The sequence below is a fragment of the Homarus americanus genome, unplaced genomic scaffold, assembly GCF_018991925.1.
Source record: "Homarus americanus isolate GMGI-L3 unplaced genomic scaffold, GMGI_Hamer_2.0 scaffold37032, whole genome shotgun sequence".
NCBI classification, from domain to species: Eukaryota; Metazoa; Arthropoda; class Malacostraca; order Decapoda; family Nephropidae; genus Homarus; species Homarus americanus.
Window position 1 is genome coordinate 3385069 of NW_024731852.1, and position 14178 is coordinate 3399246.

A 14178-nucleotide genomic window follows, 5' to 3' on the forward strand; every position below is an offset into this window, starting at 1 on the left:
ATAATGAAAGAGTACTATTGAAGGCTTTAGGCTTGATAATGAAGGTTTAATATAAAGGTTTTATAATGAAGGTTCTTTAAATAAACAATAAGGAACAACATCTTATTGTAACATTTTCTAACATTCCTCTTCAATAACTTTGTGGACTCATTAGGGAAGTTGTCATTGTTGGATCAGTATAGACGCACTCTCTCTAGTGGGGATAGTGTGTTCTATGTCAGGTAAAAAGACTATATCACCTTCATGCTGTGAGAACAAGTGAGAGAAAGATCATAGATTTAACCATGCCAACATCTTTACTCAGTGCAGGGGTTTCAGAACGTAGGTGTATATACAATTGGGGTCGGGTTCACTAGCCTTTACAAGTAGTTAACAAAATTGGGATGTGAGCAATGCAGGTTTTACGACGAATGCCGCGGGTACCACTGTAGCATGGCTAAATCCACCCTCTTTTCTCAGGCGGACAGTGTGTTCAGTGACATTCATTAGAGGGAGAAAAATAGGGCAGTTTACTACAGTAGAAATATGATGGGTAATGGCAAGGAAGTGTAACCTACCCTCTACCTAGAGCACACTACCCCCAGGTCTTTCTGTTTCATGTACCGTGTCCAAAAACAAAACAAATATTTTTTTTTAGTGTAGATTTCCTGCTAAATCATAATAAAAAGACACATTTTTAGGAGAAATGATTTTGTGAAAAAGATATAATATTTTTATTAGGTTATTTCTTTTTTCGTGAAAATTAACAAATAGAAAAGTTTAGGTTAGGCTTGGTTAGGGGAATTTCGATACAATCATAAAACAAATAGACGCATTGTGGAACTAATCGTGATATGATTGACTCGTATATCTGTGAGTTTGTTTGGCGTCGCCTGCATGAAAACGAAGATCTCGTCCAGCAAATACTAAAAGACTATTTCTGGATTTTCTCTTTAAATATTTGTTTCCTTTCTGAATTTCCACATTTTATATATATATATATATATATATATATATATATATATATATATATATATATATATATATATATATATATATATATATATATATATATATATATATATTGTTACGAGTTGGGGAATTAGAAACTGGTTTAGAATATAGTTAAAAGTCTACCCAGATCCCAACAGGCAACAAAAAAAAAAAACTAAACAAACAAAGACAATCTGACTATAAAAGGGTAGACAAAGGATGCGAGTTTTAGTTGTGTATAATAAAGTACAATAAATTCCTTAACAAAATATCCAGCTTTCTATAACACCGGTCAACACAATTTTTCTGGCACAAGGTTTTTAAACGGATTTTAAGTAAATTTGGGGTGCAGAATCCAAATATGACTTTGGTTTTTGTCTATCACATCAGGTTTTTGAGATATACCATATTGCACTTTTGCTGGGAAACGTAAACTTTTGGATCAAAATTGACGGTTTAAACATGTATACATAAATTTTTTCAGCATTATAATTTGTATTTTTCTATAACCAAAAATTTTTAATATCAAATTGGAAAGTTAATGCACATATAATATTTAAATGTAACATTGAAGGGTGAAAAAAAACAATTAATGTACGGTAGAAATAGTGCAAGTATTAAGATCAAGTTACAGTTACATAAACTTCCTCTTTTTGGCCGATCTCTTATGTACAGCTTCTGGAATGTCTCTCATCAAACTCCAGCAGTAGTCCGCCATCATGTTCGAGTCCCATCGACCTTGGTAACGTTCTTCCATTACTTTAATGTCTTGATGAAAGCGCTCCCCTTGCTCCTCGCTCACTTCTCCCAGATTTTCTAGAAACTCGTCCAAGTGACTGTGTAAGTAGTGAACCTTGATACTCATTCTGCATCCAAGTGCTTGTAAACTCAAGAGCAGCTCTTCCACAATTTCTTGATAGTTGTCCGCTTTCTTGTTCCCTAAGAAGTTCCGCACCGTTCTTGCCTGTACCTCAGTCATTGTTGCAAGGAAGTGTGGATCTCTGAGTAGTGTTCTTATTTGAGGTCCATCAAAAATCCCTGCCTTTTTCTTCTCGTCGCTGAGACTTGGAAAGGTTGAGCATATATATCTGAAACACTCTCCACTATGATCAAGAGCCTTGACGAATTGCTTCATCATACCAAGTTTTATGTGCAGAGGAGGAAGGACAATGTTTTTCCTGTTAACCAGAGGATCGTTAATGATATTCTTGTCACCAGGCGTCAAACTATGTCTTGGTGGCCAATTCTTTTTCACCCAATGGTCTGCTGTAGCCCTGCTGTCCCAGTAGCACAGAAAACAGGGGTATTTTGTGTACCCTCCTTGCTGGCCCAATAGAAAGTTTACCATTTTCAAGTCCACACAAATTAACCATTCATGAGCATGGTATTGCAACCTCTCTAGAACAGTCTTAATGTTTTCATACTCTTCTTTAATTTGTACAGAATGTCCGATTGGAATTGAACCATACTTGTTTCCGTTATGAAGAAAAACACATTTCAAGCTCCTTTTAGAACTGTCAATAAAAAGTCTCCAATCCTTACTATCATATGCTGGTAGTCCCATGGAGAGAAGAAGTCCTTCTACATCATTACAAAAAACAAGCTGGTCATATGAATGAAAGTACTTCTGCAGTTGCTCTTCCCTGTTGCAATAAAAGGAGACACTCGTTCCAGATTTTAAGAGTCGTTTCTCTTGAAGCCTGGAAACTAACAATTCAGCAGACTGTTTTGGCAAATTTACATCTCTGACCAGATCATTCAATTCTGACTGAGTAAACAACGTTGGCTTTTCACAATCTTCACCAGATGGCTTGAAAAGATCAGTCTCTTCATCTTCATCAGTAGAAACAGGTGAATTCCGGTCTATATCCTCAATCTCTGGTAGCTCAGTAAATTCTGGCACGTTACGTGATGGAGCAAATCTAAGATCAGATTTTGGATTCAGCACCTTAAAGTTAGTAAAAAACAGTTAAAAGGTTTCATGCCAGAAAAAAAAATATTTTTTTGTAGACCAGTGTAATTTACCCTTAACCGTACTTAACTTAAACATACGCAACATTGGCTTAACATTATATACATATTTATACAACATACAACACTCTGAAGCAAGTGGAGGTGGGAGGTAAGATAGGGTTACAATACACAAGTGAGATGCTGAAGTGTCTGATGAGTAGGGCTGAGTATTGAAGAAGATGGTAGGTAGTCACTGTGCCGTAGGTTTCCAGGATAGGTAATCCAAGTGTGGTCACTTCCCAGAGTGAACTGAACTCTCCTCGATCCGGAGCTGATGAGGAAGAGTTGGAGGAGGTGACTCAACAACCAGGATATGAAGAAAGGAAACCCGGAGTGGTGACTAAGACTAGTCATACTCGGGTCGCGTCCCTAGATGGCGTTGCTCGGTAGTGCTGGGTAGTTAGATCATGACACAATAGATGGCGTGGTTCGTAATACACCCCCCCTCCAAAGACCTCCGTGCTTCTGGAGAGTAGCTGCTGCATTTCCACTGGAGCTCAGGATAAGGAGTCCGCAATCAGGTTGTCCACCCCCTTTATGTGCCGGATTTGTAGATTATAGGGCTGGGTGAGGAGAGCCCAGCGGAGGATTCGCTGGTTGGAGGTTTTGTTGGTTTGGATGAACGTGAGCGGGTTATGGTCGGTGAAGACTAGGGTGGTTTGTGGGCGAGATTGGAGGTAACATTCAAACTTCTTTATTGCCAACACCAGAGCCAGGGCCTCCTTCTCTATGGTCGAGTAGTTGGTCTGATGTTTTTTCAACTTGGCGGAGTAGTATGCCACAGGGTGAAGGACATCAGTGGTTGGGTCGGGTTGTAGGAGCACAGCCCCCACTCCGACACCGCTAGCGTCGATTTGCAGATGGAAGGGCAAGGTGTAGTCAGGTGAGTGGACTAAAGGCGTGGAGGCAAGGAAGGCTTTGAGGCGGTGGAAAGACTGGTCGCACCTCTGGTTCCAGATGTAAGGGACCGCAGAACTGGTAAGGTCTGTGAGGGGTCCGGCCACGCTGGAGAAGTTACTGCAGAACCGGCGGAAGTAGCCGCACATCCCCAGGAAGCGCATGAGTTACTTCCTCGTCCTTGGAGTGGGGAAGGACAAGATGGCTTTAACGTTTGCGTCCTTGGGTCTCACCATACCATGCCCAACGATATGTCCCAGGTAAGTCACTGAGGCCCGGCCAAAAGCAGATTTAGCCAGGTTTACTGGTGAATCCAGTCTCTTGCAGTCGTGCGAACAGTATCTCCAAACGCACCAGATGTTCGTCCCAGCCGTCCGACACCACCACCAGGTCATCCAGGTAGGCGAACGTCCCATCTAGGTCTTGAATCAGGTAATTGATTGCCCTCTGGAATGTGGCCGGAACATTAGAAAAGCCAAACACCATAACCAAATATTGAAAAAGACCAAATGGAGTTTTAAATGCTGAGATAATTTTTGGCCTATCCGTGAGTCCCACTTGATAATATCCTTTCATCAAGTCCACCGTTGTAATAAATTTTGCACAGCCTATGCTGTCTATTATATCTTCAATCAAAGGTAAAGGGTAGGAGTCTGAGACAGTGACCTGGTTCACTTTACGATAATCGGTACAGAAACGAAAACTGCTATCGGGTTTTGGAATGAGAAGGCAAGGTGAAGCCCAGGGGGAGGTACTAGGCTCAGCTAAGTTATGTTTCAACAAAAAATCTACCTCCTTTTTCATAATCTCTCTTTTTTGTGGATTTAGTCGATATGCTGATTGCCTAATGGGTTGTACATCATCTGAGATTAGCTTAATATCATGTTTAAGTATATTGCAAAACCCTGCGCGGTCTGACGTGACTTTAGGAAATGTTAATACCAACTTAGTGAGATCTTTTGCTTGAGATGGATTCAGAACAGAAAAATACTCATCCAAGTTGTTGAGTATGTGACTGTTAGCAGGGTTTTCTTTAGGTAGAGGGAAGTCTAAATTCTCCAATAGGTCCATGTCATCTGTCTCCGGCTCCGGCCCTGACAAAGCCGTATACAATACAGGTAGGCTTATAGCCTCTGAGATGTCTTCCTCTGACTGCCTGGAATGGTAGAGTTTCATGAGATTAATGTGAACAAGTTGTGAATCTTTTCTGCGATCAGGAGTATGGACTATATAGTTGAGGGGAGATAGTTTATTAGCAACTATATAGGGACCAGTAAACTTGCTTTTAAGGGGAGAGCCTGGAATGGGTAGAAAGAGTAACACTTTGTCACCTGGAGAAAATGATCTTTCAATTAATTTAGGTTGGGACTTCACCATTTTGTCTAAGGACTTTTTTTAAGTTTGACTGAGCAATGGTTTGGACTTCAGTTAATTTGTCCCGTAAAGTGTCAATGTATTGGGAAACTGTTGCGGGCTTAATAGATGGAGTGTCAAACCACTGCTCCTTTACTATTTTAAGGGGTCCCCTAATTTGTCTCCCATATAGTAACTCGAACGGGGAGAAACCCAATGACTCCTGGGGACATTCCCTGATGGCAAAGAGTAACAAGTCTATGTTTTCATCCCATTCCTTTTGGTGTTCTATACAGTATTTTTTTAGCATTGATTTGAAAGTTTGATGGAACCGTTCCAAGCAACCTTGGGATTGTGGGGGGTAAGCCAAAGATGTACAATGGTCCACACTGAGGTCTTTCATCACCTGTTTGAAAAGATTGCTTGTAAAATTGGTGCCCTGATCGGATTGGATCTCTTTAGGAATGCCCACTGAAGTGAAAAGGTGCAAAAGAGGTTTGATTACATTTTTTGAAGTGATGCTTTTAAGGGGAAAAGCCTCAGGATAACGTGTACTGGTATCCATAACTGTGAGCAGGAATTGATTTCCCTTCTTAGTCTTTGGTAATGGGCCCACACAATCCACAACAATCTTTTCAAATGGTGTAGAAAATACTGGGATGGGCTTAATGGGAGCTGCTGGCATACTTTCATTTGGTTTTCCTACCATTTGAAAAATATGAAAAGATTTTAGGTACTTTGACACATCCTTCATAAGTCCAGGCCAGTAATAGTGTTGGAGGAGCTTTTTATGTTTTCAGGATTCCCAAATGTCCTGAAATACCATCATGGGCAAGGGCAATTAATGCTGGTCTGACTGAGGAGGGAATTACCACTTGATGTATTTCAGACCACGTGTCTAGATGGGCAAGCTCAGGGGGTCTATAGGCCCTTATCAAAACCCCTTCCTGATAATAAAAACAAGGAAGGGTGTTAAAATCTTTACCCTCAACTGCCGCATGATGAAGTTTATTCAAAGATGGATCAGATTGTTGGGCTTTAATGAGCTCATCCTTACTAATGGTCTTATTGTACAGATCTTTTGTGGGTAGGAAGATATTGGAGGTGGTTTTAGATGAAGAGGGCCCATTTCGCACATCAAGATCAAAGGTTTTCAAAGCATTTTTAACCTTGGGCCACTGACAATAAGGAATAGCCCAAGTTTGAATGTAAATGGAAGTGTTTATTGTATTCCATGTAGCAAATGTAATTGTAATTATGTAGGTCAGACAGGAAAAACATTGCAGCTCAGAATCAAACAACATAAGTATAATATCAGAACTGCATCTGAAAGCAGTGCCTTTTTCGTTCATGTTAGGAATAATAATCACCTCATTGCTTGGGAAAAAAGCTTAGAAGTATTCAAATCATCTTGTGTCACAGAAAGACTTCTGGTTGAAGCTAGTTTGATTAAGGAATTAAAATCAATAAACCTTAGTGATGGTCAGTTCAAAACTGATAATATGTTACATAAATTTATTTGTCAGTGGCCCAAGGTTAAAAATGCTTTGAAAACCTTTGATCTTGATGTATGATAGTTATTTTGTGGGTCCCTTTTTTCTGACCTGACCTGTCTAGTCACGTCATCACCCTTCTCTTAAGCTCCTCTACGTGTGTGTTGGTGTGGGGATTAGTGGATGTCATCATTATGACCTGACCTCATGTTTTTAGGTCACCCTGTATATTTAAGCCTCTCTCTGTCCATGTAATCCAGTTGCCTCTGAAGATGTCTTGAATAAAGACGAAAGCTAAGGTACTCCGTTGTTTCCATTTTCCCGTGTGATTTTATCAAGATTTATCTTATCCACGTTTTCATTGTGGATTTACATGAAATATATATATATATATATATATATATATATATATATATATATATATATATATATATATATATATATATATATATATATATATATCAATCAGACCATACAGCACGTGGACTTCCGTATACAAACAATACCTCAGTAGTTGGGAATTGAACCCTGGACCTCTGAGTGTGAACAGTGATCGCTACCACCGTGCCACAAGCACAACAAAAGCAATCCTAGACATTGTTTTATTTCATATAAAGCCTGTTCATTTGTCTTTATTAAGCAACGTGAACCTCCATTGGGGATTGCCCAATGCCAACTATGTGGTCGGAGTAGCATTTTTCCGGATCCAGCTAGGAAATACGAGGGTACATATATATTTTATCATAACACGTGGACTTGCATAAACAAACAATACAAAGCTTTTTTGTCTTTGTGGCGCAGTGTTAGCAATCCCTGTTTGTACGCAGAGGTTCAGGGTTCGATTCCCGACTTGTGAGGTATTGTTTGTATATATACATATTTGGAACGCTTTTCAGTCACAAAATAAATCTTATCTGGATTGTCATTTGGTCAGCTAGGCTTAACGAGAATAATCTAATTATGTATTTAACCTAAAGTCAACATGCCTGATCACTGAGCTCCATTTATCTACACTTCCACCACTCTTCGCTAATACCTGTGTACTTGGGGTGCAGAACATTTAGGATTTTTGGCCTTTGCCCATCGCAGTGTTTTGCAACTTCTGCATTTTTTTTTATTGGGCACCCCCTACATCCTTTTGTAAGGTGAAGCGCAGAAGCGTTTACAGCCCCCAACAGGGAAGCATGCTAAGTTCATGCTTGCCTTTATGTCTCATGAGTTAAGGGCGTAGAAGCCTGAAGAGTGAAGGGCGTAGAAGAGTCAATGGTTTTATGTCATCAAGTTATTGGAAGCTCCAACAACTCCCTGAATACGAATTTGCAATTTTCGACTTACAACAGGCACCTACTTTACTGATAGGTGAATAGGGACCAATGGGGGCTAGGAAGTATGTCCAAACAACTTCCACCGGCCCGGGAATCGAACCCGTAACATCTTGCTTGCGAGGCAAGAGCGATACCGCTTCTTCTACATTGACATGTCAGCATTTCCGTGCTGCTGTCTTGGAAGGGGTGTGTTTCCCTTCATCGTCAAGAGTCCATCCATAGTCGCTGGGCAAATGAAGGTTGGGTTGTGGAGGGTTTGCATGTTTCCAAATTATGCTCTGGTAGTGTGGCTGCATTCTGTGGTATTTCAGGGCATAACTCGCTGGCACTTTCTTCACTGTGGAGAAAAGTAGACATCGAGCCTGTTTTCTTGTGTGAGAACGTCTTTGCCTTTGCCACAGAGGTCATGCTTTTTTTTTTCTTTTTTTTTTTACGCCTCTCACAATGTTTCTTTTTATTACCAACTATGAATAATGTCATGTTGCACACAGTTAAGTACATGGGACGGACGGACGGACCTAACCTAACCTAGCTGAAGCTGAGAATGCACCCATCTTACTGGAATGAATTTCGGTTTCTTGTTTGTATCTGCTCCGACCCAGAGGTCACGACAGCCCATCTCTTTAACGTGTATAGTTAATAGTAGGAGGAAGTCTGCTTCCTCGTGTGTGCCTTCCAGGTCATCAAATGTACCACCAACTGTGACAGTCTTGTCGGCGGAACCAGGTTTATCATTTCCTTGGATAGAACAACGCCATGTCTGCTTTCCTGTCTGATAAGACTGTGAAGTTTGCCAAGTTGAATGGTTTTGGTACGTCGCAGTTTTCAATAATGCAGTGAATTAACCCATTGCCATTACTTGTGTTTGGCCACCCATGAGACAAGGTGTACCTTGCGGAGTAATTGTTGCCAGACAGTCGATGTCAAAAGTTAAACATTAAGCAAGAATAGTTTTAGAACCAGCCCTTAGGGATCAATTTGTCTCGGCAAGTGAAACTGGAATTGGCATCAGTTCGTGTTGAAGAATAGCGGTTGCGTCAACTTCTTCGCCAGCTGCTTATATGCAGCTATCAGGCGTTGTAGGATGTTCAGGTCAACCTTCATGAATTGTATGTTTGTATTCGCTCTTAATATCTAATATACTATAGGACTAGGCATGTGTGTGTGTGTGTCTGTTCTGGGCAGCCGAAACGGCACAATCATTTTTCATCAAACTTGGTGGAAAAATCGCAAAAAAATCGTAGAGTGGAACAAACCTGGTCCCATGTCGATGGTTTCTTTAGGAAGGCATTCGTTAACAATTTTATTTACGATGGAAAACGATGCAAGTCTTGGCGCACCCTAATTAACCATGCAAGTCTACGGACTTGGCACACCCCCATTCGCTATTCGCTGACACGAGCGTTCAAACTCTCACAAGGGCACGAACGTGCCCGCGTTCACTTTTAATATACTGTAGGTTGTCAAATGTTGGAGCCTTATTCTTTCTGATCTTATCATGAAAGGATTTCATAGTAGTGATCCCATATCTTCTATCGATTTAGTTAGACTCTGATTGACGAAATTATCTAACTGTTCCTCAATCTAGCTTTCTACTGTATCTTCAAATAAGACAGAATGAGACAGATTTTGTCCTTCAGTCGGATCATCACTGTATAGGTGTGAATATATCGTTACTTATTGTTGATTTTGATATCATGTTTTAAATAATGATTTTGGACATGTAAACATGCAAATAAAGAATACCGTATTTTCTGGTATCTAACAGATTCGTATTCAGTACCCTCAAATTATTCTAAGGCCACTTGTAACAAAAAAAAGGCCCAGGGAACTTTTTCTAGGGCTTTTTCCGTCTCAATATTCCACTTGTTCTAGTTGACACCCACCAAGCTTTTTCCAAGGGAATAACTGGGTGAAACATGTTTGGACAATTCTGTATCATTATTATTTTATATTTCTTATTTATGTATTATTTTTCTTAAATATATTGTTGTGAAGGAGAGACACTCAAGTAAAGACAACAAAATAATTATTAGATTTTAGGGAATAAAAGTTGCCAGATATCTTAACCGACGAAATTTAATTTGTTTTGTGCTATTATCGTAATTTAACGAATGAATGTCACATTTCCATAGTTATCTTCTACCTTTTTTAGGAAGTATAATCTTGTTCCCATCTTTGAATGAGAGGCAAACAGGTGAAACTAATCTTATTCGTCGAGGCTTTTATTTTCAAACATAGCATGTTGGGAGAAGGTATTCTGCTGCTCAAAGTCATTTTCCAATTGTTGAAAGTTAATGTGAGTTCAGCGAGAGCAGATGAGAAGGCTTACTACAAAACTTCTCTCCTACGCTCCAGTTACACAAAACAGAACTTCAACATCAAATGTTTTAAATCTGTAGCCCATACAGCATATACAACACCTGTAAGAAATATAATTACCCCTATTATACAGATATATTGTTATTTATGTGTATTTCTGTCTAATTTATGATGTACTTCAACAAATAATTATAGACTAAACATCTCTGGATTCTTGGAACACAGGAGCAGACAAGAGACTGAAAACTGATGACTATTCAGTGGATGAAACTGCTGGTTCTGCTGGCTATAGTTCCTCAAGGTGTGTATTTGTCCTTGATTTTTTCTTTCATGTAATTCTATTTAACTCACCTATTTTCACATGCAATACTGTACTACAAAAAGCTAAAAAGAAAATCTTTCCTTATATACAGTATAAAGCCGCTGAATTGGTTCTTGACTCTTATTTTCCCATTAAGAGCCTGTAAGACGTCCGTCCTTCAGTGGTTGCTTTCCTCCGGCTTGTATCTCCTATGTTCCACTTGAACACTTTCTTCCGCTGTTTTTTTGTGTGTGTGTGTACTTACAGTATTGCCTGTTATTCTAATTCCTGCCAACTGCTAGTATAGCCTCTTAGTCTTTGATAGCACCCCTTACATAGTACAAAATCTGATAATTTCTTTCTTTTATTATCCTTAAGAATTAAACCATGTGCAGGTTTAATAATATTGCTATTGAGATGGTTAGGTTTGGTATGTAGTTCTTGTAGGATATATATCATAGTCACAGACAATTATTTTGATCTTAAGTTTCTTTTTCGTGTTTTATTCTTTCCAAAGAAAAGACGAATAAAAGTTCTCACTTACAGCTCACGCTTATGCTCTGGTTATTATACCTCCTAGGTGTAATGGTGTACCAGCACAATGGTCTATAATAATTAATCTCTTACTATTATTACTATTACTGCTACTACTATTATTATTGTTACCTTTTTGTGACTACTATCGTCATTCTATTATTATTATTATTATTATTATTATTATTATTATTATTATTATTAATAATAATATTATTATTGGTAGTAGTAGGCGGCGAAGGTGTGGCTATTGGGGGAGGAAGGAGGCCACGTTTAAAAAAAAGTAGAATTAATAGTAGTGTTTCATTATCACGTTTATTATCATTTCTACTACTACTATTATTATTATTTCTAATATTATTGCCAGTATAATCAGTACAATCAGTAAGAGGTTTATATTCCAGTCCAATGGTTGTTGGAACTGTGTTGTTCAGTGTTGGGTTTGTTCTCTGTACTTGAAGCAGGTGCAGCTCATGGGAAGTTCGAACCGAGTCATAGTGTGGGTGTGACCAGCCATACGATTGTATGGCTGGTCACTTGGCTCCCTTCCTCTGACCCAGTTGATCATCTGCTACCTCTTTTTATTCATGGTCACGTTGGTGTGAACTGCTGCACTCCTAGCCTTGTATGACAGCACGCCAGCTAGGCCACTGTCAGCCCTAGCCTCTGTGCTGTTCCTCCTGGGTCCAATACCAAGTACCTGTGCCGATTAGATGGATACTTGATCTCCTGTGAAGTTATTGAGAAGACGCCAATTTACCATCTGTGCCGTGTGTACTATATATACAAGACATTTGTTCCGGCAAGCAGTCGGCACTTCCATACCACATATGTTTATGTTGCTCTGTACTGTCTTCATGATAATTATCAGTGTAGATACTTGTAAACAGACAAGTTTTGCTACAAATATCTAGAATCTTGTTCAATATCCTGTGTTGATTATTGTATCAAAGGAGGGAACCAAGCAAAGCTTTTCCATATTAATATGTTGAAGAAGTATGTAAGACGGGTGGAGAATGATCCCCCTAAAACGGAAAAGCGTCAACTGTGTATAGTAGATGATGTAGGGACCAAACAGAGATCTGTTTGTGTCATTGTGCTCATTGGTGAATCTTCAGACTTTTATTTGAATGTAAATCCGAAGTTAAGTGAGGAATAGGTAGATGAGCTAACTAACCTAATGACTGAATTTATTGATGTTTCCTCAAATGTTCCAGACAAAACACAAACTGTCATTCAGGATATTAAGTTAACTACTGACATGGCTATACACAAGAAACCATATCCTATCTCTTATAATTTGCTAAAAGCCTTTGATGAGGAAGTAGACAGAATGTTAGAATTAGTTGTGATAGAAACATCTGACTTTCACTATTGTTCACCAGTTGTTCTTGTTAAAAAGGGAGACAACAGCTTAAGAGTTTGCACAGATTTTAGACGTCTAAATGACGTGAGTCTGTTTGATGCAGAGCCTATGTCTACTATTGACGAGTCTTTGGGAAATTTTGTATATTATAAATATTTCACCGAGATAGACATATGTGAAGGTTACTGGAACGTAGAATTGTAGGATAACTCTAAAGTCTGTGCAGCTTTTGCTACTCATCGTGGTCTGATGTAATTTCGGCATATACCCTTTGGATTAAAAACTGTTTGTGCTACCTTCATAAGACTGATGAGAAAGGTGATTATTCGATTGAAGAACACTGAATATTATTTTGACAATGTTTTAGTTTATAATTCAAATTTGAATGAACACTTGCAAGATCTCAAAGAGTTATGTGAGAGGTTAATTATTTGGGATTTTCCCTTGGGAACAATCAACTCTCCCTGCGAGAGGATAAAATAAATGCTGTAATCAACATGCCTCTACTAAGCCACAAGAAACAGCTTAGATAATTTTTGGGTTCAGCATCATTCTATAGAAAACTTATTTCAAAATTAAGCAGATATAGTACACCAATGAATAGTATGCCAAAGAAATATAGTAGTAATGTACTAGATTGGGGCTCAGAACAGATTGACAGTTTTAATGTTTTAAAGGACAAACTGTCAGGTAACTAATTTTATCTTTGCCTGATTATACTAAAGATTTCTACCTCAGAACAGATGCCTCAGATACAGGTTTAGCTGCTGTATTACTACAGATGGTTGAAGGAATTCTTATGTCAGTGTTTGGGCAATTGATAAGTATAAAAACTACTTGTCTGGAAGAGAATTTGTCCTTCAGATTGATCAACAACCTCTAAAATATTTGAAAAAAAAACATGAAAAACCACAATGGTAGACTGATGAGGTGGTTTTTAGCTTTTCAAGCTTACGCCTTCAGAATTGAGTATATAAATGGCATTGATAACATTAGTGCTTATTTTCTTAGTCGATGTTCATTACCTTCCTAGGACAAGCCACATTGAACTGAAATTTTCTAAAATTCCTAAAATTTTAGCTTATTCGGGGAGCATTGAAAAGGGTTTGTATTCCAGTCCAATGATTGTTGGAACTGTGTTGTTCAGTGTTGGGTTTGTTCTCTGTACCTGAAGCAGGTGGAGCTCATGGGTAGTTCGAACCGAGTCATAGTGTGGGGGGTGTAACCGTATGGCTGGTCACTTTGCTCCCTTCCTTTGACCCAGCTGGTCATCTGCTACCTCTTTTTATTCATGGCTACTGTCGCGATCCCACTACCCTTTATACCTGGGGAGTGAAACCTACCCCAAGTTATTCACAAATAAAGGAACAAATAGGGAACACGGCAATAATTATCCCCACAAAAACCTACTCAACTAAATGTACTTGAATAAGTATGAACAAGTTGAAATAATTAAGTCACAAAAGGGAAGATAATTAATTAATTCAATTTATGTTCTAAAGGGAGTAATGACTAGCAAACATGAATTTAAGGGTATAAGTAATTGTATATTAAAATAAGAGTGATGCCGGAAGGGTGAAAATATACCGTAAGGAGTTAGAC

General features: G+C 38.8%; 1 protein-coding gene across 1 annotated transcript in view; it reads left to right on the forward strand.

The window, feature by feature from the left end:
- Window positions 1-14178, forward strand: part of LOC121867942 — a gene marked incomplete in the record, with an annotated part of 131887 nt that overhangs the window by 15926 nt on the left and 101783 nt on the right. The window contains 1 exon segment of the mRNA XM_042368090.1: window positions 10601-10676. Coding sequence (XP_042224024.1) covers window positions 10625-10676 — 52 coding nt within the window.